General features: G+C 42.4%; 4 protein-coding genes across 4 annotated transcripts in view; 2 read left to right on the top strand and 2 right to left on the bottom strand.

Annotated features, from left to right (window-relative positions):
- The window catches only part of LOC131134230 (uncharacterized), a 31,974-nt gene extending 14,173 nt beyond the window's left edge, over positions 1 to 17,801 (bottom strand). The window contains exons 1-5 of the mRNA XM_078792911.1: positions 17,449 to 17,801; positions 16,210 to 16,332; positions 15,860 to 15,963; positions 4,045 to 4,106; positions 3,843 to 3,969 (exon numbers count right to left, since the gene is read on the bottom strand). Of these exons, the coding sequence (XP_078649037.1) occupies positions 3,843 to 3,969; positions 4,045 to 4,106; positions 15,860 to 15,963; positions 16,210 to 16,332; positions 17,449 to 17,618 (586 nt within the window). The 5' untranslated portion in view covers positions 17,619 to 17,801. The remainder of the gene's footprint in view (positions 1 to 3,842; positions 3,970 to 4,044; positions 4,107 to 15,859; positions 15,964 to 16,209; positions 16,333 to 17,448) is intronic.
- A 248-nt stretch (positions 17,802 to 18,049) lies between these two features.
- srprb (SRP receptor subunit beta) lies at positions 18,050 to 20,925 on the top strand. The gene is made up of 7 exons (XM_058079276.2): positions 18,050 to 18,286; positions 18,550 to 18,644; positions 18,711 to 18,788; positions 18,860 to 18,942; positions 19,674 to 19,810; positions 20,416 to 20,470; positions 20,598 to 20,925. The coding sequence occupies exons 1-7, from the start codon at positions 18,127 to 18,129 to the stop codon at positions 20,806 to 20,808; spliced, it is 819 nt and encodes a 272-aa protein (XP_057935259.1). The 5' UTR covers positions 18,050 to 18,126; the 3' UTR covers positions 20,809 to 20,925.
- Positions 20,926 to 21,399: 474 nt separating this feature from the next.
- On the bottom strand, positions 21,400 to 24,219 carry wdr53 (WD repeat domain 53). The gene is made up of 3 exons (XM_058079270.2): positions 24,024 to 24,219; positions 23,160 to 23,675; positions 21,400 to 22,577 (listed from the first exon to the last, which is right to left on the bottom strand). Exons 2-3 carry the CDS (start codon positions 23,640 to 23,642, stop codon positions 21,975 to 21,977), a joined length of 1,086 nt encoding a protein of 361 aa, XP_057935253.2. The 5' UTR covers positions 23,643 to 23,675; positions 24,024 to 24,219; the 3' UTR covers positions 21,400 to 21,974.
- Positions 24,220 to 24,567: 348 nt separating this feature from the next.
- neu4 (sialidase 4) lies at positions 24,568 to 27,851 on the top strand. The gene is made up of 4 exons (XM_058079263.2): positions 24,568 to 24,659; positions 24,785 to 24,994; positions 26,359 to 26,614; positions 26,742 to 27,851. Exons 2-4 carry the CDS (start codon positions 24,794 to 24,796, stop codon positions 27,647 to 27,649), a joined length of 1,365 nt encoding a protein of 454 aa, XP_057935246.2. The 5' UTR covers positions 24,568 to 24,659; positions 24,785 to 24,793; the 3' UTR covers positions 27,650 to 27,851.
- Positions 27,852 to 27,888: the final 37 nt, after the last annotated feature.

The following is a 27,888-nucleotide window of genomic DNA, read 5'->3' as shown; positions in this document are numbered from 1 at the left end:
AATAATAAATAAAAGGGCTTGTTGGAAGGGTTCTCAAGGTGCCTACCGTCTTGCAAGGTAAAGTCCGACTACAAAGGGGGCTGCACTTCTAGTGTGTAGTCGTCTCAAACCCGGTGAAGATTGTCCACAGCCTTGTAAGACTTTAGAGGCAACCAGGGAATACCTGAAGACATGGCTCAGGTTAAAACAAAAATAGGAGTAGCAGTAATATTGACGACGGCACTTGGACTAATTATCACGGGAATTAGCTTATTGCTACATGGACAGTTACAGATACATCGGCCTGGCAAACGATACTCTGAGTTAAACATAAAGCAAGATATCACCGACCCTGCCTGTGGTCAACACCAGCATGTCAGCCTACTCAGAGTGTGCATTCCACAAAATAAAACAACGGTAATCACCCTAACAGTTGCTCAGTTACGTCACATGGGAGTGCACGCTACACCAGATAAGAGCCCTTGGTACATGATTAACGATAGGAAAGGGAGTTGGGAAACATTAGTGGCAGATCCTCAAGGTTATGACTGGTCATCATATACTACAACCGAGTATGCTAGGCATCAAAGACCACTTCTGTCACTTGTAGAAAAGAACAATGGCAAGACTTTAATCTTAACCGTAGATCTGAGTTCAGGACAACTTCTAAGCCCAATTCCGTCTAAAGATACTTCGTGTGTGGGGCTAGGCTGCTCCTGCTGGGAGTTCTTGTTATGCCAATGGAGAACAGGATACGACACATGTTACCCGATTCAATTATGTCAAACTTATACGGCTAAGCTAAAGAAGCCAGAACTTACTAAAGCAACAATTAGAGCAGGAGTTAAAGTAACAATGCTTCAAACTAATGATGACTGGTTCCAAGTTATTACTGGTGTGTCAGGCCAAAACAACAACTGGTTACTCATGGCGGAACAAGCTGCAAACACCACAGACCAGGACTGTGTGGTTTGCATGGGACCAAGACCACTACTACAAATAGTTCCTTCTGTCTTGAATAAAAGTTGTCTCTTACAGGTCATGGCCAAGACCAATCCTACAGGAAGTTGTGCCATGTTTGATAAAACATTCCCTCTTACAGGTCCAGAGAAGAAGAAACCACTGTTTTCTAATAAAGTTGCAAGGGGAAATTTCACGTGTATCAACAGGATTGGAACTGGTACAATATTGGGTTCATTAAGTGCTTCTCAGTGTTTTGAAACTGAAATTGTGGATGAATATTTTACACCCTTATCACGGAGTGACATATGGTGGTGGTGTGGAGAAAACACCATCTATGACAGACTACCCTACAATACCACAGGACTGTGTGCATCTGTCACCCTCATCTTGCCAGTAAGCATATACAAACTGACTGCTGAAGAACTTTTTGCTGGACTCTCCTCCGTCATTCCAAGCTCTTGGTATCGGACCAAGCGCTCAGCACCAGGATGGAGCGACAACGACCCAACATACATCGATGCCATAGGTGTTCCACGAGGTGTTCCTGATGATTACAAACTGGTTAATCAGATAGCAGCTGGGTGGGAATCTATTGTTCCTTGGATAACGATAAATAAAAATGTAGACAGGATCAACTACATCCACTACAATGTGCAGAGGCTAGGAAATTATACTCAAGATGGTTTTCAAGCAATTCATGAGCAATTGTCAGCGACATCTTTGATGGCTTTCCAGAACCGCATTGCTCTTGACATGTTGTTGGCGGAGAAAGGACATGTCTGCGCCCTGTTTGGTGAGAAGTGTTGCACGTTCATTCCGAACAATACAGCAGCAAATGGCAGCCTCACCAGGGCCTTGGATGGACTTCAGTCCCTAAACAAGAAGATGAAGGAGCATTCAGGTGTTGATACCTCCATGTGGTCTGGGTTCGCTGATTTCTTCAGTAAGTGGAAGCCACTTTTAATGACAATTGCATTGGCAGTGACAGTTTTTGTCAGCATTCTGGCAGTGTGTGGATGTATTTGTGTCCCCATTATTCGCAGGATTTGCACCCAGATGATATCTTCTGCTGTTACACCTATTCAGCTACACGTTCAGGAGCTTTACACACTCATTCCACAACATGACGACGACGAGGACAGTGTTAACATTGATAAAGATAATGTTGACTATGACGATGAAACATCTTTTAACATTCCTGATCTTTTTTCAGATCCAGGTGATTATGAGTGACACCCTTTTTCCTCTAGGTGTAACTTTTTCTCACGTGTTTATGATTTTATGATCGAAAATCCTTGTGAAGTGATCAATAAATGATGTTCTACGATGAGTAAATTGGATAAACAGGGGGGAAATGTTGGAATAAAGCTGTATATATAATTTAATTACATTGCCTTATATTATCCAAGTTACTATTGCACACATAGAATACACATTTGTATAACTTATATCCAAGTTATTATTGCACACATATATCACACAGTTGTATGATTCATCTTACAGGCACACGATAACGGGATGTCCTTGAGGCACCCGGAACCAGGATGTCTCTTTGAACCATTCATTCCTGTTATCTGAAGAAATGCTTCAATGTTCTCAACCAATTTGTATTGCTCCCCCTCCCCTTAGGATGAGATTCATGTAATAGGGCATACCTAACTTTTAATAAAAGGATGGAGAGCAGAGACTGTTTCAGAGTTGGTTGGAGATTTGTTGCTGAACAGTCTCTGATCTACTCTCCTTGCAAGCCTATATCTCACGTCTTTGTGTCTTCTTTCACAGTTGGTGATGATGTTTTGGGCTTAACCCTAACACAAACTCAAAGGCTACTTTAGGTGGGGGGCCCAACTAGACATTACCCCCGACCCACAATTATATTTTTCTTGTCTTGAAATGTCGACTTTCTGATATATGGCTGTTATGTGGCTGTTTTGGCATGGTTGTTTGTTTCAATAAAGTGATTGTTGATGGACCACTTCTTCTTATGTGTTTCCCAGCATGCTTTGCTGTCGTTAAAATGATGCATTTTATGCCTTTGAAGGTGTTATGTTGGACAAAGTGCTGCTGGTTTTATTCATTCATTCATTTTCTACCGCTTATCCTCACGAGGGTCGCAGGGATATGCTGGAGCCTATCCCAGCTTTCTTCGGATGAGAGAGGCGGGGTACCAGGAGAAAACGGGGAGAACATGCAAACACCACACAGAGATGACTGAGAATGGAATCGAACTTGGGTCTTCTAGCTGTGAGGCCTCTGCACTAACCACTCGTACACCGTGCAGCCCGCTGCCGGTTTTAGTCGTTCATTCATACATTCATTTTCTACCGCTTATCCTCACGAGGGTCGCGGGGATATGCTGGAGCCTATCCCAGCTTTCTTCGGATGAGAGAGGCGAGGTACATTCTGGACTGGTGGCCAGCCAATCACAGGGCACATATAGACAAACAACCATTCACACTCACATTCATACCTATGGACAATTTGGAGTGGCCAATTAACCTAGCATGTTTTTGGAATGTGGGAGGAAACCGGAGTACCCAGAGAAAACGGGGAGAACATGCAAACTCCACACAGAGATGACTGAGAATGGAATCGAACCTGGGTCTTCTAGCTGTGAGGCCTCTGCACTAACCACTCGCACACCGTGCAGCCCGCTGCCGGTTTTAGTCGTGTACAATTTAAATTATTTGGACTTTTGAATCTGAATCTGCATCTGAATCTATTAATTTGATGCAATATTGTTGCATTCTAAAAATGTAAAATAATTAGTTTCCGAACAGTTCCACTGGCCAGATAAAATTGCATCGTGAGTTTGACACAAAGTTTACGTTGGTCACCACTCGTCACTGAAGCGTGATGGTGGGTTGAGAACTACTGGTTTAAAAGATCTTTATTGACACCTGGCGGAAGGTATGACGGCGGTCCAATGGGAGTGGGTTGTGGAGCGTCCACCTCGTTATCATCCGACGCCTGCGGCGGACCGCTGTCTGTTTGTGATGGGGTACGTCTTTCCTCCAGCTGCTTCATCTATATGACAAGAGGCGCAGAAGAAGAGATACGTGGTCTTGTGCAAACAGGAGTTGAAGCAGACAATCTCTTTACCTTTGATTCGATGGCGTCTACCCTGTTGCTCATGTCAGTGAACATGGTGCAGTTCATGCACTCTGCGGACAGACAAAAGATAACTTGGATTAAAGAATTTATTACGATTTCAGGATTTTTCCAGCCAAGACATACACCAGCGGTGTCTGTAATCAGAATACCCCCCCTCTTAAAAAAAAATCATGTCACTCACTCACAAAATAAATATTATTCAAAGATGTCTCTTCCACTCTCGTTATAATACAATACAGTCAAGCCCAGCGTGCACACCTGCTCGTCTCCTGACTCAGCATGTTTTTATTCCGCCACGTGCCCCCCCCCCCCCCCACACACCCACCCAATACCCACAAACCAAAACCATGCAGTGTATAGCACATGCTAACATAAACACACACACACACGCCTCAAAGCCACATTCTGATATTTTTGCATGGCCACAAGACAAACACAAAATGACATATTTAAAGACAAGCTTGAACAAATGAGGCGGATTTTCCTGGCAAACGACTTGCAGAATAAAAGTGGCAATGTTTCATGTAATATAGAGCCGTTGGGATATTATTTTTACTTCAATAAGTTGGATTTCATATTCTCCACAGTAGAGCACTATCTTGTAAGAATTCAGACATTTATTGGGGTATATAAAAATATGTATTGCTTTTAAAAACTTTCCAAATGACCACTTAAGTTAAAAAAAAAAAAAAAAAACAGTACGATTCCTTTCATTTCACACATTTCATTCAATATCTAATCTTTTCCTCGGGGTGGGCCCAGAGGAGGGAGGTATTGAAAAGGCAGCTGATAATGCATTGTTGGTTTTGGCAGAATAACGATCAAATAGCACTAATGTTAGATTATTCCAATATGGCATGTCTTGTCGTGTTATTAATACACTGTGTGAGCACCATCTTAATAGGGATGTTCTAATTCAATCCGATTTTTTTCCCCATAGTCTTGCCAGTTCGATCCCTAACCCCTCCTTGAATATGGGTAGGAAATGCAATAGTAATTTATTGACGATCACTAGCAAGCTCACCGCACCAGTCCCGGCACAGTGAGGGGGAACTACCGCTGTAGCGCCAACGTCCAACATGACGGGAGTCATGTTGGACTCAATCCTAAAGATCGGAACAGGACATCCCTAATTTTTTGTATTTTTTTTTTTTAATCAGAAATCTTTGTTAGCATCCTATTAGCTGGCGAACAAAAGGGAAACCGGAAGTTGTGACTCTCAAAAATGTTACTACAAAACATGTTTATTGTTTTATAATTGTAGTTTGACATGCATAAAACAACTTTAAATGCATACAAATAATGAACTACAATTGTAAAACCATAAAAACATGCTTTATATCAGGGGTCTCAAACTCAATTTACTTGGGGGGCCCACCGTTTTCCAAAAAAAACAAAAAAAAAACCCTGCATTTATTAAAAACAGAAAAGTATACAAACTTTTTCAGTGCTTTGGTTCTGATTTTCTACAATAAAAGTGCTGATAAAACATTCCACTGTTCTCAAATATATTAATTTTTTTTTTCCTGCACAAAATAAGATGAAAAATCAATCAGTAATAAATAAATATAATAATAAAAATAAAACAGCAAATAATAAAAACTTAAGAAACCACATATAGTTGGTGGGTAGACAAATTATTTTTTTCAGATTATAATTAACAAAGCATTATTAGAGCCCTGTAGACATGACAAAACACGACTATAGTCACATTTATGCTCTTTTTATTTACAACATATTGCGCAACTGCAGGGTCTTGAGACACATGCTAACTCGCAAACTAGAGAGCTAGCGACCTAAACGGTAGCCTCTAAGTTATTTCTTTTAAACTTAAAAAAGCCAAAAACTTACCACTTCCACACGGATAGGGAGGATAACTATTAACAGTTATTTAACCTTTAACATGAATATTAATCAAACGTAATAATTTTTTCTGGGTACATGATACCATACAGCATCCATATCAAACTTGCGCAGGCTGCACTATCATATCAAGGCGGGGCCCTCAAATTAGTGTCCTGCGGGCCACATTTGGCCCGCGGGCTGTGTGTTTGAGACCCCTGCTTTATATAAACATTTTTGGCTTTCTGGAATGGATGAATTGGATTTGACATTATTTCTTTCTGGGAAATTATTCGGTTAACATTTGTTTTGGTTAGAAGCAGACCTTCTGGAACGATTTAATGACGCTAACCAAGGTTCCACTGTACGAACCCTTGCATTTCTTCTAAATGGAGACCTCCTTCTGGTCTGTGGCTCAGAAGAAGTCTGGAATGTCAGCTGTCAGTCCGACAGATGGGACCCACCCACATTGTGGTCATAGCAGGGAAAACCAGGAATCAGGGAACAACTGGTGCTCAAAAATAACAACAACAACAAAAAAAAGACCCGAGCATTCACGGTCTGCCTAAATTGACGTCTCCAACCACGGCACACAGGATGCGAACTGAGGTTTCTACGTGACCGGGTGAACGTCTGGACACATTTAACCCAATCACGTGGTATATGTACTATAGGGTACTATTCTGTATGTTCATGGGTGTGGTTTCTCAATGGCTCATTGCAACCTCTTGAAGCGCTCCTTGGAACGCGGCCACAAGCGGAAACAACAGTCAACAGCATCGACCAGCACGCATTCCAAAGGGTACATATCAACCCAAACACTGTAAGACTGGTCACCCCAGCCAGACATCAAAGTGGCATCCGGTTCTGTTGCACACAAAAGGGTCAACATTTGGCTACTGTCGTCTGTGCTATTCGGTGGATATTGTACACCGTTTGGTTGCACTGTAACTTTAAATTAGGGTTAGGTTAGGGGTTTAGCCCAATCAACACTAAATTTGTTGTCCGCCATACATGTTCCCCACATACATACAGTAATTAGTTCGGCCAACGCATGTTCAGATATTTCGTACATCTACATTTCAAAGTGACATAGGAAGAATATATCATGCTTTTGTACATCGAAATTCTCAATTGGAATTTCATTCATTCATTCATTTTCTATCGCTTTTCCTCATGAGGGTCGCAGGGGGTGCTGGAGCCTATCCCAGCTGTCTTTGGGCGAGATGCTGTGGTACACCCTGGACTGGTCGCCAGCCAATCACAGGGCACATATAGACAAACAACCATTCACACTCACATTCATACCTATGGACAATTTGGAGTCGCTAATTAACCTAGCGCCGGCACGGCGGTCCAGTGGTTAGCGCGCAGACCTCACAGCTAGGAGACCAGGGTTCAATTCCACCCTCGGCCATCTCTGTGTGTAGTTTGCATGTTCTCCCTGTGCATGCGTGGGTTTTCTCCGGGTACTCCGGTTTCCTCCCACATTCCAAAAACATGCTAGGTTAATTAGCGACTCCAAATTGTCCATAGGAATATGGAGTGTGAATGTTTGTTTGTCTATATGTGCCCTGTGATTGGCTGGCCACCAGTCCAGGGTGTACCACAGCCTCTCGCCCGAAGACAGCTGGGATAGGCTCCAGCACCCTTCCGCGACCCTTGTGAGGAAAAGCAGTTGAAAATGAATGAATGAATAATTAACCTAGCATGTTTTTGGAATGTGGGAGGAAACCGGAGTACCCGGAGAAAACCCACGCATGCACGGGGAGAACTTGCAAACTCCACACAGAGATGGCCGAGGGTGGAGGTAGCTGTGAGGTCTGCGCGCTAACCACTAGTCCGCCGTGCAGCCCAATTGGAATTTCATAGAATTTCAATTCTATATTCTTCAAATCAATTTTGATTTCTACTTCCTGTTTGCAACCTCAATTCAAATTCAATGTGTAATTTCACTGAGATTGAGTCTTGTTTTTTCCCGACCTAATTTGCTCGAATGCAACATGTCTGGTATCTGTTTTGCTTCAAGCACAGTTGAGTTATCTATCCAAAGGGTCCTCCGCCTCACCTATGATTGATTTCTGCTCTCCAGACCGCTTAAGCTCTTTTCTTCAGTCCTGATGGGGCTGACTCTTCTCGTTTGTGCCTCTTGTCCAGAGCCAAGAATCAACTGGGCATATGTTGTTACAGAATAATAGACCATGTGTGGGCAACATGCTAACCACTCGTCCATCATGCGACCATGCAGGACAGCCAGTCTAACTAGCTTTGTTAGCAAGCTACCAATCAAAGTAGTTGGCCTCCAATTTATTTATTCTAAACTTACGGTAATGGTATTATTTCATTTGAACATGCATCAGATTACACGGAGTGAATCACATAATCAGTTCACAGTTCCACATGTCCAAAAGGAGTAGGAAGAAGCAAAGCTTATTAAATCCTACCCCTCCATCTGGTACTTTTACAATCAATAACTGTTACATTTGTTCACTTCCTGCTTTCCTAATATTGTTTATTTTTATTTTTATTTTTAGACACAAAAACAACGGTAACGGAGCGATGGAGTGGTGTGTTTTCTAAAGGGGACCATGTGGATTTCAATTATGTTGGGTTAGAAAACCAAACTTCCCTTGTGTTCATGCTGATGTTTACCATAGCTATAGTGCCTGTGCTTGGATCCATAATTACAGCAAGGCAACATAAGACAGAGCTATTTTTCTTGGATTTAATTCAAGTTCATGGAAAAAAAAAAAGACTCCAAATCCAGTTGTGTTTAGTGACAGGTCAAATAAACACAAATCTATAGAAAACAATCTGCTTGAAACAATGAATGATTTGTCCCATCATGACTGAAAGAGATACAAGAAGAAAAAATACCACATGGTTGTCACTGTGCTACAGAGTCTACAAACCGTAAGCCAAACCAATGTTAGTCTTGTGTGATAAGACGTTGAGAGACACAAGAGCAGAGTAAACGTGATTGGGAACTCTTGAAATAACAAAAAAACTGATTTGATGAATCATCTGTGCCATTAGGTTGGAATTTGGAGTGAAAGGATATCTTACAAAGTAGACTTCAAACTACAGCTGCAATACTTTCTACTTTACATCTGAATGTATAGATTACAGGGCGGCACGGCGGTCTAGTGGTTAGCGCGCAGACCTCACACCTCTCCCCGTGCATGCGTGGGTTTTCTCCGGGTACTCAGGTTTCCTCCCACATTCCAAAAACATGCTAGGTTAATTGGCGACTCCAAATTGTCCATAGGTATGAATGTGAGTGTGAATGGTTGTTTGTCTATATGTGCCCTGTGATTGGCTGGCGACCAGTCCAGTGTGTACAGCTGGGATAGGCTCTGGCATACCCCTGCAACTCTAATGAGGATAAGTGGCATAGCAAACGGATGGATAGATGTTCTCATAGCTTGTCTGGTAAAAGTAGGCATCAGTAATGCTACATGCAGCCATGGATCCTTGCAGTCCGACATGACAGTGGGGGAAAAAAAAGGCCTCCTCCCAATCTGTGTGGAAGTGGTACGTTCTTGTCTTTGTACTGTGTCCTTTTCACCACTCAGTTTCAAACCTATTCATAAGTAGGTAAAATACCCCCGCCTCTCGCCTGAAGACAGCTGGGATAGGCTCCAGCACCCCCTGCAACCCTCGTGAGGAAAAAGCACTAGAAAATGAATGAATGTATAGATTACAACCGCGTGCGTGTGTGCGTGAATCCCGCAGACAACCTCAAAGAATTCCACACCAGACCTCACCACCGAGTGGTCAGTCAATGCTGGCATGGGGACCAGCTGGTGTACACACACATTGACGTCACATGCGGACGCACACATTTTGACAATGCCGTATTTTTGACATCCAAAAATTCCTGGCAGTCCACGCTATAAGAACATGTAGCATTTCAATAAAACATAACGAATGGCGTCTCGTGTTAGAACAAGGAGTGACGCAATGACTCCAAAGCAGAAATATATCCAATCATCTCATCATCTTTTAGCCTTCAACCACAGGACTAAATGAATGGCCTTGCGGGTACAAAGACATGACACAATCTGGCGTGATTCTGGAAGGGGAGCAGCGAGTCTTTATAGACTGAAATTAAAGGCGACATGATTGCGGTTCCATTGATTTTTACCGTCACATCTGAAGGATTTGGAGACAGAAGAGTGATGAACGTCACACGCGAGTACACGCCTGTTTTGATAAATCATCCCTGAACTAAATTTAAAGTTACGGTTCCAACATCAAAACACACAATGGTGTTCCGGTGGGGGAAAGTCACTACAGGTTTTTTCATTGATAATGTATATCAGTGATTTTCAACCACTGTGCCGCGGCACACTAGCGTACCTTGAGAAACCGTCAGGTGTGCCGTGAGGAATTATCCAATATCACTTTTTATAATTAACATTTATTAATCATCATTTGCAAATATTATGTCAATAGTATACATGGACCCAAATATTCCAATTGCATTTGGTTTATTTGCTCAAACGGAAAGAATTGAACAGGGATGGAATATTCCTTTAATCCAGGGGTCTCAAACTCGCGCCCCGCGGGCCAAATGCAGCCCGCGAGACGCGAGACATTTTGTAACATTTTTGGTTAGTGGTGTGCCACAAGATTTTTCCAATGTAAAAAAAACGTGCCGTGGCTCAAAAAAGGTTGAAAAACACTGATGTATATAATAACCTCAATACAAAACAACAAATCATTCCCTTACATGTTAAAAAAGGCAAAGTTCCCAGCCTGTTTTGACTCCAAAAATACACAGAAACTGCAGATTAGATATAACATTTGTGATTTGACTCACATATGGCTCTTATCATAGTCATAAACTTTTCCAGGAATCTTTTTTTTGGGGGGGTAGAGGGGGGTCTTAACATGCTTAACTGTGCAAAAGCGGGTGTACGCAGAGTGCAGGATGACCTGTCATGAGGCGGTAAGAAGGACCCAATGAGAAACCGTTGAAATAAATGCAAAACACAGAAGGAGCAAGGAGAGAACATCACTCATCCCGTAGCTCCTAGCAGGTCAAAGGTTACCTCTGACCTACATTACATAGAAGTGCAACTGGAGACGAAATAGCGGCATCATTCATATCCTCACGTTGCAGAAGTTGCGAGCTGCAGAAGCACATGTGGGATATGCATCTGTTTAATCGCTTTACCATAACGAGCGAGAAGGTTATCTAGAGGACGTAGGAAGTGTGGTAAATAAAATGGGAAACGGTCAGGAAATTGTTACCTCTCAATCTGGAGGTCAGGAATTGACGCCAGAATCAATTCCAGACTTTTCACTGACCTGGTAATGTGACACCGCTGTAATTGGTGCGGTTATCTGGCTTCACTTTTTCAAAATTGGGAACCTCCAATGAAGTTTGCCAGTACCATAGGAATGATGATCCAGTATCAATGAAAGCCCAAAGATAGCCCAACCACGTCCAATTCAGATCCCTTAGCATCTCAGGGCCTAATTTTACTGTCTTTAATTATCAGTAACAATGACCAAACACCTACACACCTACACAGTTTTATGTGTGGACAACATGCTAACCACTCATCCATCATGCGACCATACAGAACAGCCAGTCTAACTAGCTTTGTTAGCAAGCTACCAATCAAAGTAGTTGGCCTCCAATTTATTTATTCTAAACTTATGATAATGGTATTATTTCATTTGCACATGCATCAGATTACAATTGAGTGAATCACATAATCAGTTCACAGTCCCACGTGTCCAAAAGGAGTAGGAAGAAGCAAAGCTTATTAAATCCCACCCCTCCATCTGGTGCTTTTATAATCAATAATTGTTACATTTGTTCACTTCCTGCTTTCCTAATATAGTTTATTTTTTATTTTTATTTTTATTTTTATTTTTATTTTTATTTTTATTTTTATTTTTATTTTTATTTTTATTTTTATTTTTATTTTTATTTTTATTTTTATTTTTATTTTTATTTTTATTTTTATTTTTATTTTTATTTTTATTGAGGCCTTTTTTCCCGCCACTGTCATGTCGGACTGCAAGGATCCATGTCTGCATGTAACATTACTGATGCCTACTTTTACCAGACAAGCTATGAGAACATCTATCCATCCATTTTCTATGCCACTCATTAGAGTTGCAGGGGTATGCCGGAGCCTATCCCAGCTGTACACCCTGGACTGGTCACCAGCCAATCACAGGCCACATATAGACAAACAACCATTCACACTCAAATTCACATTCAACCTGGAGAACATGCATATTCCACACAGACATGGCCAAGTAGAGAGTCGAAGGCAGATCTTCCTGTTCTGCTGACTGTTCTGCCAACATGAACACTAATGAAGATCTACTGAGGAACTAATGAGTAGTTACTGAGAAACTAAGGCACATAAATTTAGAGTAATTACCGAGGAACTAATGAAGAACTAATGAGGAACTAATGAGTAGAGTAGTTACTGAGAAACGAAGGCACATAAATTTAGAGTACTTACCGAGGAACTAATGAGTAGAGTAGTTACTGAGGAACTACGGCACATAAACAAGAGCAACTGATATTGATACTTCAACATGGTCGGAGGGGGAGGGACTGAGGATCAAAACCAGAAACTTTGTTCGCTCCATGTACTACTAGCTGAAGGACAATATCAGTCCAATCATACGTGATAAACAATGTAGTCCTAAAAATAGTCATGAATCAGGATGTCACTGAAAGTCATAGAATTGAACAAAGATCTTGGATATTTCCAGTAAATTTCCACAATATTTTATGATTGTACAAGAAAAGCAATGACTAAACCCCAATTCTGGTCTTTCTCTATATTTATGGGCGTGGGGTTCTTCTGAAGTGGAGCCAGAATCCCTCAAACCAAAACCAGAGATGAGGTAACGTTCATTGGATAAGACGACAGTATAACACTTATTACACTACACCGAGTCATGGTCGGTTTTCTATACAGATAGATTTAAAAACACAAACGTTGACGGAATCTACTCATTGAAGATAATTTGACCATTTCTGGAAACAATGAACTTATTGACTGGCATTGACTTTGTTGTGAAGATTGATCCGCTGGAAGGTTGTCACGCTTATTTATTATGTCAGGCCACTTTCCCACAAAACCGACTGGCTCGGGGACTATGATATAGAAACCTCCTACCGCTTTTCCTGCAGTGATATGATCCTATTTTTTTTTTAAATGTGTACTTAAAGTCTAACCTCCATATCCGTCCATATGGTGATGATTTCCCCTGCCTTCGATGGCAATTTAGAGTGTAAAGTGGTTTTGTCAAACCTTTACCTAAACAGCCACATTACCTTCTTCACACTCCTGTAGCACCTTTTTGGTCTCAAGTGAACCATAATGGCTAGCATTACAGAACCCGGCGGATAGAGCCATGTGTTAATCTTTGTGTGAAATAACATCCAGCGCTATGTAAATAATCGCTTCTAACGGGCTTTGTAATAAAAGTCTGTCTTGATTCCATTAGCTCATGTGTGTTTTCTCAAGCTGGCATAAATCCTGGCACTTTCCAAGTGTAACAATGGTAATTATGACCAATAAGCACAATTTGAGTGTTGAGGTCATTTTTGAAGCAATTTGAACAGGCTGTGCCCAACGTTTTTAGAGCATGGCTATATAAAACACAGCTTTACACTTACTAAAAATACCATACCAAAATGCAGCTTTGTGGTTATACGGTGGAACCTAAAATGTCGAAACTCACATTTTTTTTGCATTAAAACAAAAATATATTTCTATGGGAAATACAAAAAATGTAATTAATCCGAATCAGAGGAAAAAAAATTAACTGTACGGGCATTGTTTTTGTAGCATTTTAACAGGTGTAAAAATAAATGAATGAAAAATGTAAAGGGTTGGATAAAAGATGCGTCTACTCGCCTTTGTCTTTTTACACCCGGGCTGCCTAGCTGTCATTCTTTAAAAAACAATTTATCATAAAAAAAAAAACATTGTAGGGCTGCACGGTGATTGAGTGGTTAGCACGCAGGCCTCACAGCGAGGAGACCCAAGTTCAATTCTACTCTCTGCCATCTCTGTGTGGAGTTTGCATGTTCTCCCCGTGCATGCGTGGGTTTTCTCCGGGTACTCCGGTTTCCTCCCACATTCCAAAAACATGCTAGGTTAATTGGTGACTCCAAATTGTCCATAGGTATGAATGTGTGTGTGAATGGTTGTTTGCCTATATGTGCCCTGTGATTGGCTGGCCACCAGTCCAGGGTGTACCTCGCCTCTCGCCCAAAGACAGCTGGGATAGGCTCCAGCACCCTCGCGACCCTCATGAGGACAAGTGGTAGAAAATGAATGAATGAATGAATGAAGAAACATCATACACATCTGTATGTTTGGACACCCATGCATGTGTCGCCAGGGGCTGGGTTGCATTTTGGAGGGGTTTTTACAACTTTCAGACGTGCACTGCATGGTGTCATGGAGGTGGAGCTCACTCCCTGTCGCCTGCTCGGCACAGACTTCACCTTTTGCTGATAGCTTGTATTTAATTAACAAATAACAACAACATTGTCAACATGGATCGCTTCTATGTATGAGGCGTGTTATGAAACAGCAAGTGATTGAGAGTTTGGGGCCCACCCAGATACAATGAGCGTCGGTGATTAAGGGTGCAGACAAGTACGAACATCTTTGTGGGCTGATCTGAAAATCTTAAGTAAAATTGATCAAATGTAGAATTTCTACGGAATCAGTTTCTTCAACACTGATGGAAAAAGCAGCAACACCTCACTTGCTGACTCTAGGAACGCAGAAATAGGTCGGATTGTAAGGTGTGCCTATAGCATGTGCTTCCAGTAATGCCTTATTATGGTAATGGTAATGTTTTAATTTCATTTGAACATGCATCAGATTACAATTGAATGCATCACATAATCAGTTCACAGTTCCACATGTCCAAAAGGAGTAGGAAGAAGCAAAGCTTATTAAATCCTACCCCTCCATCTTTTACAATCAATTTGTTCACTTCCTGCTTTCCTAATAAGTTTTAAATGTTATTTATTTTTTTAAATTTTTTTGTCACGTACCGAAGTACAAGGTGATATGACCATACAATGACATAATGGGTACCATAGTAAGTGTCAATATAGTGATATATATAGCACATCATGACTGGTTCAAGACTCTTCATCCTTGTATTTAGCAAACATCAACTGCTTGTATTGTTTCTTGAATTCTCTCATCGTTGTGCATTGTTTGAGTTCCTTACTCAATCCATTCCATAGTTTGATTCCACATACTGAAATGCTATGGCTTTTTAACGTAGTCCTAGCATATAAGTGTTTCAAATTAATCCATTCCATTTCCCTTCTGTATTATCTTTCATACGACCACAATCAATTACGACTTCCGCTACATAGCTAAGTTAGCGACTATTTCACTGCAAATTCATTGTTCTGGGCTCAAAATGCTTAGTGTGAGAGGACGGAAATGCACAAATTAAGACACAACTAATGTCTAGTATGTGTCTTGTGGTTGTGAGAGGACTGCACACAAAGTACTGTACTGTATATACACACTCATGTGTAACCACCAGACTGTTCCACATACTTCTTCAGGATGACTGCACTGCCGCAAGTGGTCTGCGGTATCCAAGAAGGACACCGCTGACCATCACTGAGAAAGCGTAGTGTACAACCTCAGCTCTTTAAGTTCCACTTGGGTATTGATTCATTCATTCGAGTAACTAAAGCTGACCTTCTACAAGAATAGTGTATTTGAAGTGTTTTATACGTATGTCTGTTTTTAAGGCTTACATTGTATTCATGTCAAAGGACCACGTGCTGTACAAAAGCACAACAATAGCGAACTCCCCGCTGCTGCTAAATCGACACAAGACGGATGTGGCGAAGAGCACAAGGCTTTTTATTTGAGGCCTTGAGACAAACTTTTAGCCGCTCACTGTGTTAATTCAAAAATCAGCTTACCTTGACGACACTCCTGGCCAACAAACCCGGGGCAACACCTCCACTCCAGTGCGGTCACCTGCTTGTATGCAACCTTGAAAGATGGTCTGACGACGGTCCTGTAGCTGAGAAAAAAACAATAACTACTTATTACATATAAGGATTTATTGTATTGGAATAGAATTCCATGTGAGCAAACAGGGAATGATGGAATAAAAACTCATACATTAGTCTTTTATGTGTTCATGTATTATCATGACTTCATTGGCTGTGGAAAAACCGCATGGTGCTCCTAACTGATAGTGACACACAAGGCATCTATTTCAACTTGAGCTTACCATGCCTTGCCCAATAAAGCAAAACTACAGTACCTGATGACTTTGGCGCAAGGTCCAGGCCATCGGCAAGATTGGAACACCCTCTGCACGGTGGTTTCGGTGCCATTTGGCACCTGACAGGACACGGCCTTGGATACAGCATACTGACACCAGTTCCTAATGCACAGGACAAGAGAGAGGTGATAACCCTTGATGGGTCCTTGATGTTTTGAAATAAATACATTCATGATGCTTTTCTAACTAATGGTACACTTACTATATTAAAATATAACTCCACAAATAAAACATGATGAGATATATCTGCTTATTATTATGACTAGGTCCTGAAATGGATCAATTACTGATTAACATGCATTATTTTTTCTTATAAAACTGCCAGTCAAGGTCCTAATGACAAAAAAATGTCACATTCATATTTTTTTTTCGTAGAAAGGCACCTTTGCATAAAAAAGTGTAAAGTAAAAGGTGTCAAATGTTGGTGAATGTTGGTGCATGCTTTGAATGGGAAGAGATAGTGCCATCTGGTGGGCAAATATAAACATTAAAAATTAACATATTGAGGTTTGTTAAGACAACCAAGGGCGTCACGGCGGTCTAGTAGTTAGCGCGCAGACCTCACAGCTAGGAGACCAGGGTTCAATTCCACCCTCGGCCATCTCTGTGTGGAGTTTGCATGTTCTCCCCGTGCATGCCTGGGTTTTCTCCGGGTACTCCGGTTTCCTCCCACATTCCAAAAACATGCTAGGTTAATTGGCGCCTCCAAATTGTCCATAGGTATGAATGTGAGTGTGAATGGTTGTTTGTCTATATGTGCCCTGTGATTGGCTGGTGACCAGTCCAGGGTGTAGCCCGCCTCTCGCCCAAAGACAGCTGGGATAGGCTCCAGCACCCCCCGCGACCCTCGTGAGGAAAAGCGTTAGAAAATGAATGAATGAATGAAGACAACCAAGGGATGAAAATCAGCATTTTCAGTTGAACGTTTTTTTTTTGGACAATGTGTCAATTTTGTGTGATGCTTTAGGCTAATTTGGGAACCAGAGATGATAATTTTAATTATCATTTGTTATTTATTTACAAATGAATATCTGTGGAATTTGACCTACATTCATTCAACACTGACAAAAGGATTTGTGAAATACAACAAAAGTGAATACAACAAAATGTCCTTAAGATCTTCAAAGACAGTATGCATGACTTAACATGACTTAAAAACATAAATGGCACAATATGTCCCTGTGATCTGCAACATAGTAGGTGTGGAGGTAAGCTCACCTGAGTTGGTTATGTGATCCGGTACCGGGTGGTCCAGTGCTGCTGCCACTCTGGTCCGTTATGATGCGCTGCCTCTGCACAGTGATACCCGGGAGGCGATAAATAAAACCTGTGCCCATCGTTACACTAAATAAACAAGTGCAAAAAGTATAAACAAACACTAAAGCCATTTCTTGTTTGGGCGTGTTGCTGATTTAAGTCTGCATAATTGACGACAATTGAAATAAAAAAAAAAGGTTTCAAAGAATGTCCAACAAGCCTATAAGCACATCGCAATGTAATCTGGAAGCAAAGTGTTGCTCTTGCTATAGAACAATGGCGTCGAACATTGTGCAGAGGAGTCAAATATCCACTGTGCGTAAAAGACGCATAGAGTGTGGGAGAGGGCTAAAGTTAGCGCTCCAATGACAATCTAATCCACAACAAACATCTACAATTTAACTACAATGTTCTTATGGGCGTCAACTGCAACCTCTTGTTGGTTGTTTTCTCTTGATTTGTGTCATAAGTTAACAATTATAATAAATTATAAGATATTGCAATTGATATCGCTTGATATCAAAAAACATGGCTGTGACGCAGCGCCCCCTGCAGGCACACTGCCCTATCTACAAGCTCTTCGCCAAGAAGTAGACGTGTCCCACTTTACTCTTCATAACGTTAGCTGGAAACTGACAGATGGAGGCAGACATCACCGGCAAAATGGAAGAGAAAACAGAGATTCCGGAAAACCCATTAGAGCCTTACATTGAATCTATACTCCAGCAACTTGAAGACCAGGACCCAGTTTTTCTCATTGGAGTTCTTGTCGCTTTAGCAGCAATTATCATCACATGTGGTATGTTAGCTTCATCGCTATTGTTAGCATGCTAGTGCTAGCATAGCAAGCTAGGATAGGCCTAAATGTTGAGTTTTGGAAAGTTATCCGGAATATCCTGTCTTAAATAACGTATTTATATTACCTCTAATTCATATTTTGGAGTTTTGTTGATTAAATTTCTTGTGTTGGACGAATTATTGAGGCTAGCTCGATGCTAACTGAAGCTAACGTCATATCGCCGAATAATTTACATGTGAACATTTTGTTTACCCCCCCAACAGTCTTCCTCAAGTACTTTCTCACCAGCAAAACAGTCCGAAGTGCGGTGCTGCTGGTCGGGTTGTGTGACGGTGGCAAAACACTTCTTTTCAGCCGTGTAAGTAGACGCTAATGCTTAACTGAAACTATAACATTGTAATAATTACTATTGTATCCTCCTCAGCTTCTGTCTGGGAAGTTTAAACGGACACAGACCTCTATTACTGACAGTAGCGCGCCATATAAAGTGAAAAACGACAGGGTATGGTTTATTATTATTATTATTAATATTGTTGTTGAAACTGAAGCATGTGTGTTTTTCACTTTGATTAGGGAACTATCTGGACTCTGATAGACCTGCCAGGTCATGATAGTCTCCGGCCACAGTATTTGGAGAAGTTCAAGTCAGCAGCCAGGTGAGAACACAAAGATGGCCAGTTATGTATTGACCCGAACATAAAACTGTGCAAAAGACAGGTCGTCTTATATGCGGAGATGTTTATGCAAACCAAAGAGACTGTGACGTCAATGCTCTGCTGTTCACCATCTTATTGCGTCCCACCTCATATTACAAGAGGCTTTGCTTGTGCAGAACAAAAATCCAAACAAATGATCCTAGTTTTAAGATAATGGTGATCAGTAAAGTGTAGCCATTAAACTGTCGAACTGCTAATGAATATGATTTAACTGATACTTAAATTTAAAAAAAGAAATATTCATTCATTTTCTACCGCTGTTCCTCACGAGGGTCGCGGGGGCTGCTGGAGCCTATCCCAGCTGTCTTTGGGCGAGAGGCGGGGTACACCTTGGACTGGTTGCCAGCCAATCACAGTGCACATATAGAAAAACAACCATTCACACTCACATTTTGGAGTCACCAATTAACCTAGCATGTTTTTGGAATGTGGGAGGAAACCGGAGTACCCAGAGAAAATCCACGCATGCACGGGGAGAACATGCAAACTCGACACAGAGATGACTCAGGGTGGAATTGAATCCTGGTCTCCTAGCTATGAGGTCTGCGCACTAACCACTCAACCGCCGTCTTTTAAAATAGCTTTTAGGTATTTTGGTGGGAAGAACGTACACAATGTGATGTCTAATCCTACTACAACTCTCTCCGTTCTTTTTCTCTGCATCTCTCCAGAGCCATTGTATTTGTGGTGGACAGTGCCATCTTCCAGAAGGAAGTGAGAGACGTGGCAGAGTTCCTGTACGTCCTGTTGACGGACACTGTGATCTGTAGGAATGCCCCGACTCTTCTGATGGCATGCAACAAACAAGGTGAAACCACGCTCATTCGATACGCAATGATACACAGGGGTGTCCCAATTCGATACTGATATCGGGCTGATATCAGAACCCAAAATCTCATACAAGCAGTCGATTTCACACAGAAACACAGTTTCCTGTGGTGTCACAGAACTGTAGGGGGGTTTAATACAGTCGCTCAAACCTTGCTATATTATGCAGAGCCACTGCTGCGACATCATAGACGGGCAATGACGCTTTCGGTTGACATTTTGTGTAGCTAGCTAATAGGATGCAACATGGAAGGGGCATTTTGTGATTAAAAAAAAAGTACATTCAGATCACAGTTGGACTCACGCAGTGTATTAACAACGCAACAGGATGCACGCCCAGTTGTACGCCGATTGGAGAATGCATGCAAAAAGAGGCAAAATTGTGGTGTAAATTTACAGTTGACTAAACTTCAACTGTAATTCCGCACTTCATCATACTTAAGATTTGCCATATCAAAACTATATTAGCGTCCACTTTAGTCCAGCTGATAACGGATCAACACCGTCCCATTTTAAAGGATGCAATATTTATACATTGGAAGTGAAAAAGTTGTACCGATCAGTCCAATTTTTGTCTTTTTGTAGACATCACCATGGCAAAATCTGCCAAACTGATTCAGCAGCAACTGGAAAAGGAACTGTGAGTAGCGACATTTTGTGCCACCCATTTATTTCAAGTCATTTTGGCTTAGTTAAAAGAATATAGATTGAATTTTCCAGAATTGACGATAAACAGATAATACAAGTCACTTGCCTCGTCCTCGTAGGAATACACTTCGGGTGACTCGCTCAGCAGCTCTCAGCTCCCAGGACGGCTCAGCGGGTGCAAGTGTTTATCTGGGGAAGAAAGGCAAGGACTTTGATTTCAGCCAGCTGCCAATGAAGGTGGAATTCATAGAGTGCAGCGCCCGCGGAACAAAAGGCGACGATGGGGAAGCTGACATCCAGAGATTGGAGAGGAGCCTGGCGAAACTGTAAACGTGTAGAACTTCCAAGCTCGAACGTCAACTCAATATCCACCATCATGTCTACAAACAGACTCAAGACACTTGAAAGGATGAACACTTGAAAACATGCAGTCAAGGCTGAAAACATGCAGTCAAGGCTGTGAAATTCCAATTTGCTAAAAAGGAATGTTTGCTCGCTTTGCAGTGCAAATCTCATAATGATCAAGTACTTCAATATAAAAATAAGGCTGCATCAAAACACGCCTATACTCCAGACAGTTTTAAGAAATCATGGATAAATATTCTGCAGATACATTTGTAATCACAACAGGAAGCTTTGTGCCTTTTAAATGCTGATACATTTTCTTTCTGATGGAACCTTTTGAATGTGAACAATGTATTTGTAATGATAAATCACAATTTATTCCTGCAAAAGAAGAAAAAAAAAGTTTTTTTGCTTGCTATAAAACAAATGAAGGAAAAATGTCCAAAAAGATGTCCAATGAATGTCAGAAAGCTGGGAGAAAATGCTAGTATAGCTCACAAATTTTAAACCTGTGGGCCAGTCTGTAATTCCTGGGACAGATTTATCCCTTGTCCCACGGGCTGCCAGGCTCAACATTCATTCATTCTACCGCTTTTTTCCTCACAAGGGGTCCTATCCCAGCTATCTTTGGGCGAGAAGCGGGGTACACCCTGGACTGGTCGCCAGCCAATCACAGGGCACATATAGACAAACAACCATTCACACTCACATTCATACCTATGTACAATTGAGTCGCCAATTAACCTAGCATGTTTTTGGAATGTGGGAGGAAACCGGAGTACCCGGAGAAAACCCACACATGCACGGGGAGAACATGCAAACTCCACACAGAGATGGCCGAGGGTGGAATTGAACCCTGGTTTCCTAGCTGTGAGGTCTGTGCGCTAACCACTAGTCTACCGTGCCGCCCTCAGGCTCAACATGTCAAACATAAACAAACGTGTACCGTTTCTCACAGAATCCCACAAGTCATTTACTTTGTTTTACCAAAGCCCCAAAAGTGCATTTCCTGTTCTGTCCTTTCTAAAAAAAACAGCCAGATGCCGACAGGAAGAAGACAGTCGAGGAAAACAAATAGGGGTGTATAGTCCAAGCACACTTTAGTGAAAACAGTATATTGCAGTCAAATACGTAATACAGTGATCTATAGGTCAGACAGGGTAGACTGACAGAGTGGAGCTCTGATCTGCCACAAGTAAACTGGGTGTTCCTTTGAGCAAAGCAGGGCACAACCAGTTTATCTTGTCCCCATGGTTGATGTTCACTTTGGGTCCGGGCTTCTCAGTCCCCTCATCTTTCTCTGTCACCTCTGCTTTATCCTGCTCTTTCCTCTTTACCTTAGTCTTTCCCTTCTTATGCGGAGTGGCCACGCCTTTTATTTCCCCCTCTGGAGTCACCACAGGGTGTTTGCTGATGTCCCACAGAGCCACGTGCCCGTCGTTCCCCCCGGTGGCCAGCCAGTAAGGGTGGGAGAAGAAATTGACAAAGTGGGCCTGAGAGGCTCCCTGACAGTGTGCCTTGTATGCCCCCTGCTGCTCCAGTTTGGAGCCGCTGCCCACACGCATCAGGTGGACGCGCCCGTCCTCTGCGGCACAAGCCAAAATGTTTCCACAGCTGGCCACTGAGACGCAGTGGGCCAGAGGGGGGTTAAAAAGCTGACCGGGACGCTGCTGGTGGTCGTCTTCTTCCTCTGCTGTGTCCTGGAGGTTGAGTGTCCAAAGGGGGCGTGTCTTCTGCAGACCCCACAGCATCACCTGAAAGGTAAAAATCAGGACATTAGTATGTTTTTTTTTTTTTGGTTAAATTGTAGCTGAAGTGTGAATATTTCATCATCGCATCTTGAGTTGCCTTCAGAAAGTCGAACTGTTACGCCATAATTGACACTTGATAAAACACGCTATGGATCACAATATATTTTCCTATAGTTACAATTATGTCCAAATAATATCCGTATAATGTCCAATATACTAAGTTCTATATGAAGTATTTCCATAATGCCTCATATTAATTCTCTAACAAGATCTCAGTGTATAGACTGGACATATATCTCATCTTGTTTCATATTATCTACATACTGCATTGCATATAACTCTGGGAAAAACTGTTGATTTTGTTAATACTTGGGTTGTTTATATTGTTTATTTGTCTACATTGTGTATTTTGTACTGCTTAACTGACTCTGTACTCTTGCTGCTGTGCAATACAAATTTCCCCGCTGAGGGACGAATAAAGGCATATCTTAATCTTAATAATTTCAACCCACAAAATTAGCGCTTAACCTTTGTGAAACCTCTTCAATTGAAGCTAAAGGTTTACAGTCTTCCCCCTTTTCTGACCTGCATGTCCAGTCCAGCAGACACCAGGTTGTTGGGTCTATGTGGCCGAAAAGCCACAGAAGAGCAGATGTTCGTGTGTCTGCGAAAAGTCCTGCACACTTTCCCCCCGGGAAGCTCCACAATCCTGACAGCCCCGGAGTCATCAGCCACGGCCAGAGCTGAACCAGTCTCATTCAATGCCAGACAGTTGATCTCCTCCTCTCCAGCCCCACTAAACTCCTCCACGATGCCCTTCAAGTTTCTGGGGTCAAGCGTGGTGACCGCGTCACCGTGTGACACAAAAAGCAGGCCTGCAGGAGAGAACAGCATGCTGGTGCAGTCATCTTCACCTGAGAGCTTGAGGCGACCTACGATGTTTCCTTCTTGGCTCCAAACGGCAACCTCGCCGCTCTCGGAACCTGAGGCAAGAAGTCCCTCAGTGCCTGGAGACACACTTACACACAAAATGGGCGTGGAGTGTCCCTCACGCCATTGCTTGGCCATGCTGACACCTACAAGTACTGTATTGGGGCCACACTGAAAAGAAAAATACAAGGGAATAGTCAAAATATTACATGAAGTACTATCATTACAGTCACAAAGTTTTACGAGAATAGTAAACTGTAAAAAAAATGCCTATGTTGTGGCACAGCAACGCCATTATCAGTGTGAGCACTTTATGTTGTGTATAACATTAATACCGCTTAATTAGTCAGGTTATTTTTAAAGTTTAAACAGATTTAAAAATGTTACCGTAAGGCAAGTTTACCTAATAAATATTTATACGCTGAATTTTCCTAATCTATAACGCGTAACGTCAAAGACTATTGAACATAAATGTCGACTAGTCACAGAGCTAAAAACATTGAGCTGGCTTGTACTTACGTCGGACAAAAAAAGGATGTTCTCAGGCTTAATTATATATATCAATAGAAATTATCGGTTCCATACGTAATGGTATTTCGTGGTTGTGTTTCTATATTATCACAATAACCGTCAATGTTGATGAAACGAGGTTAGTAATGTAACAGCACGCTAACTTGCTAGCTACCATGTGGACATCGGTCGCGGTGTGATGACGTCACACGGAGGAGCCAGGGCTGTTTGTTGTCAACAAATAAAAAACAGCTGAGTTTATTAAATACAATTTTGCGTGTATGAAAAAATAATATTCACTAGTATGATTATTTCATACATACTCATTATTCATTCTAGGATTTTTTTTTAGGGGGGGTGTCATGTTTTCAGCAACCACCTGACCTCCATCTCCACAATGGCTGCTCTATGCTGCTGAATCATCCAAAGCTATAGACTTGATGAGTGCAGTCCCTTTCTGGGTCAGTGAGCAGCATGCTAAGCTGCAGCAATGAATAGTGACTGTGGAGAGGGTATGCGCTACCCCCTACCCCGCCGCCCCCACCTCACCCAGCAGGCCCTCACAGAAAACACTAAAGTAAAAGCTCACACCTCTCATATGCTGCAAACCAGGCAACATCTCTTCACAAAACATCATCGAAGTCAGTATGTAACTATTTTTATATCTAAGATGTGATTTCTAATGCAAATTCTGCCTTTACAAAATCTAATAATGTTCATTTTTGTTTGCCGCAGTCAGTTTGTGTTCATGTTTATTACTGTACTGACAGATAGAGATCATGAGGGTGCCTTATTTTCCTGCAAGATCAGTCCTTTTCCACAAGGAGTCGAACGGCATCACCTACAGGGTGCCGGCACTGCTCTACCTGCGCCATTGCCGCTCCTTTCTCGCTTTTTGCGAGGAGAGACTAAGCCCGTCAGACTCCCAGGCTCACCTGCTGGTCATAAGAAGGGGAACTTTCTACAGGAATTATGTGGAGGTGAGAACCAGTCATCGTGTAACCCTAGGAGGTCCTTAAGAATCTTACACATTTGACCCAAAATGACAAAAAATATCAGCTTTATTTTATTTTACTCACTTTTAACAAATTTGTCTATATGTGCTCTGTGATTGGCTGGCGACCAGTCCAGGGTGTACCCCGCTTCTTGCCTGAAGACAGCTGGGATAGGCTCCAGCACCCCCCGCGACCCTTGTGAGGATAAGCGGTAGAAAATGAATGAATGAATTTTTAACACATCAATCTTTTAAGCCTAGTTCAGCCTCAAATATACATCTTACCGTAATTATCTATCCAACTTTAAATTACAAAATTTTTTAAAACTATTTCAAAACTTAGTCTATTATATAACACAATTAGAGATACAGTCAGATATGATTTCAGTAGCAAGGCATTTGTGCAGAAAACAGTATAAGTTAATTTTTGCTGCATGCTTTGAATGGGGGGCTGCACGGCGGATGAGTGGTTAGCACGCAGACCTCACAGCTAGGAGACCAGGGTTCAATTCCACCGTCGCCCATCTCTGTGTAGAGTTTGCGTGTTCTCCCCGTGCATGCGTGGGTTTTCTCCGGGTACTCCGGTTTCCTCCCACATTCCAAAAACATGCTAGGTTAATTGGCGACTCCAAATTGTCCATAGGTATGAATGTGAGTGTGAATGGTTGTTTGTCTATATGTGCCCTGTGATTGGCTGGCCACCAGTCCAGGGTGTACCCCGCCTCTCTCGCCCAAAGACAGCTGGGATAGGCTTCCAGCACCCCCGCGACCCTCGTGAGGAAAAGCGGTAGAAAATGAATGAATGAATGAACAAACTATATTAGGAAAGCAGGAAGTGAACAAATGTAACAGTTACTGATTGTAAAAGTACCAGATGGAGGGGTAGGATTTAATAAGCTTTGCTTCTTCCTACTCCTTTTGGACATGTGGAACTGTGAACGGACTGTGAACCAGTCCAGGGTGTACCCCGCCTCTCGCCCCAAGACATCTGGGATAGGCTCCAACACCCCCCGCGAACCTTGTGAGGAAAAGTGGTAGAAAACGAATGAATGCTTTGAATGGGAAAAAGTAGTGCCATCTGGTGGACAAATGTAAAAATGAAAGCCAGTATTGCACATTTAAATGTTAACATGAATCAATGTGGAGTGATCGTTTAGCCACATTAGGCTAATTTGAGAAACAGATAATTTCAAAATGAATACCCACAAATTCCACTTATATTCATTCAACACACATAATATCTCGTAAGGGTTAAAGACTGAAAAACTCAAGAGGAGACTGGTATTTGGATAGAAAGAAAACAGTATGCAAACATTCTTAATCATCCTGTCTGTCTCTTATTTACATCAGTGGGAAGGCATGCACGTCCTCGCCACAGCGTACCTGCCGGGCCATCGCTCCATGAACCCGTGTCCCGTGTATGACGAGTTCACCAGCACAATCTTCCTGTTCTTCATCGCCATTCTGGGTCACACCCCCGAATCCTTCCAACTGGCAACAGGGAAGAATTTAACTCGTCTTTGCTGCATCTCCAGCACTGATGACGGCGTCACGTGGAGTCCGGTCAGTGACCTCACCCAGCAGGTCATAGGAGACACTATTAAAGGTTAGACAAGCTTTAGATGTGATTGGAAACATTAGCAAAACTTTTTTCTGAGGTGGTTTCACATAAGTGATTCCCCCAAAAGCTCAGTTCCCATACTGACGGATGTATAATATTTGCTCCTTTACAGAATGGGCCACCTTTGCCTTGGGTCCAGGCCACGGTATCCAGCTGAAGTCCGGGCGCCTCCTCATCCCGGCCTACGCCTACCACATCGAGTGCAAACAGTGCTTTGGAAAACTTTGCCAGACGGCTCCACACTCTTTTTGCTTCCACAGCGACACCCATGGGCGAACATGGCGTTTCGGGCAAACAGTACCGGGTCCAGAGAGTGTGGAGTGTCAGATGGTGTCAGTGGACGAGGAGGACGGGACCAACATGTTGTACTGTAACGCACGTACCCGACTGGGCTACAGGGTGCAGGCCATCAGTTTGGATGGTGGCGCCACCTTTCAGGAGGGGCAGCTAGTGCAGCGGCTGGTGGAGCCTCGAAACGGTTGTCATGGTAGCGTAGTGGGCTTTCCGGCTCCCCTGCAGTTTTTTCCGAATCTTGATCACCGTTCACAAACGCCTCCTTTGACAGTCATCCCAGACGCCACTTCTCCAGACTTCCTCACACCCACTTGGGTGGTGTACTCCCACCCAACGTGGACCAGCGCTCGCAAGGATCTGGGACTCTTCCTAAGTCTTTATCCCCGGGACCCCGATAGCTGGCGTGGCCCCTGGGTGATCTATGAGGGTCCCTGCGCATACTCCGACCTGACCTACATTGAGCTGCCCCCCTCACCTGGCGCCCTGCCGCCCGCTGTGGCCTTTGCCTGCCTGTTTGAATGCGGCACCAGGACGGCTTATGATGAAATCTGCTTTTGTGTCTTTACTCTCTACGAGCTGATTGATAACCTGCCTTCGGGTGACCGTCTCATAAGCTCTGATTATAAAAAATGTCCAGCTCCAAACACCAGTGAAAGCGGACATGATGCGTCACACATGAAGAAGAGGAGGACGACGAAACGTAGTCATTGTTGCTGTCTGTCTTAAACCTAGTTTTCATTCATGTCTTGTAACAAACATTTAGTTTGCACTGTTTCCATTCCTGCAAGGCCATCTAGGCCTTCCCCTGACATGCACTCATAATATCTAATATGGCCCCCAAACTTATCTAGAAATAAATGCATTGCATACCAGCTGTTCATATTCTGATAAAACAAGCATAATGGCTTTGTTGTCTTGAAATAAGTGTATCACCTGACGCCAACATTTCATGATAAAGCATGGCA

The sequence above is a fragment of the Doryrhamphus excisus genome, linkage group LG8 (assembly GCF_037039965.1).
Source record: "Doryrhamphus excisus strain RoL-2023G ecotype Guam linkage group LG8, RoL_Dexc_Guam_v1.1, whole genome shotgun sequence".
Lineage (NCBI taxonomy): Eukaryota > Metazoa > Chordata > Actinopteri > Syngnathiformes > Syngnathidae > Doryrhamphus > Doryrhamphus excisus.
The sequence above is the reverse complement of the archived record's forward strand: the minus strand, read 5'-3'. Positions and strand labels throughout refer to the sequence as shown.

Coding starts and splice junctions, on each gene's coding strand:
- wdr53 (XM_058079270.2), bottom strand. CDS start 23,642: ATGGCCAAGCAATGGCGTGAGGGACACTCCACGCCCATTTTGTGTGTA. Junction 22,578..23,159: donor CTGCTGGACTGGACATGCAG/GTCAGAAAAGGG, acceptor TTTACCTTTCAG/GTGATGCTGTGGGGTCTGCA.
- neu4 (XM_058079263.2), top strand. CDS start 24,794: ATGAGGGTGCCTTATTTTCCTGCAAGATCAGTCCTTTTCCACAAGGAG. Junction 24,995..26,358: donor TCTACAGGAATTATGTGGAG/GTGAGAACCAGT, acceptor TATTTACATCAG/TGGGAAGGCATGCACGTCCT. Junction 26,615..26,741: donor CATAGGAGACACTATTAAAG/GTTAGACAAGCT, acceptor GCTCCTTTACAG/AATGGGCCACCTTTGCCTTG.
- srprb (XM_058079276.2), top strand. CDS start 18,127: ATGGAGGCAGACATCACCGGCAAAATGGAAGAGAAAACAGAGATTCCG. Junction 18,943..19,673: donor AAGTTCAAGTCAGCAGCCAG/GTGAGAACACAA, acceptor GCATCTCTCCAG/AGCCATTGTATTTGTGGTGG. Junction 19,811..20,415: donor GATGGCATGCAACAAACAAG/GTGAAACCACGC, acceptor GTCTTTTTGTAG/ACATCACCATGGCAAAATCT.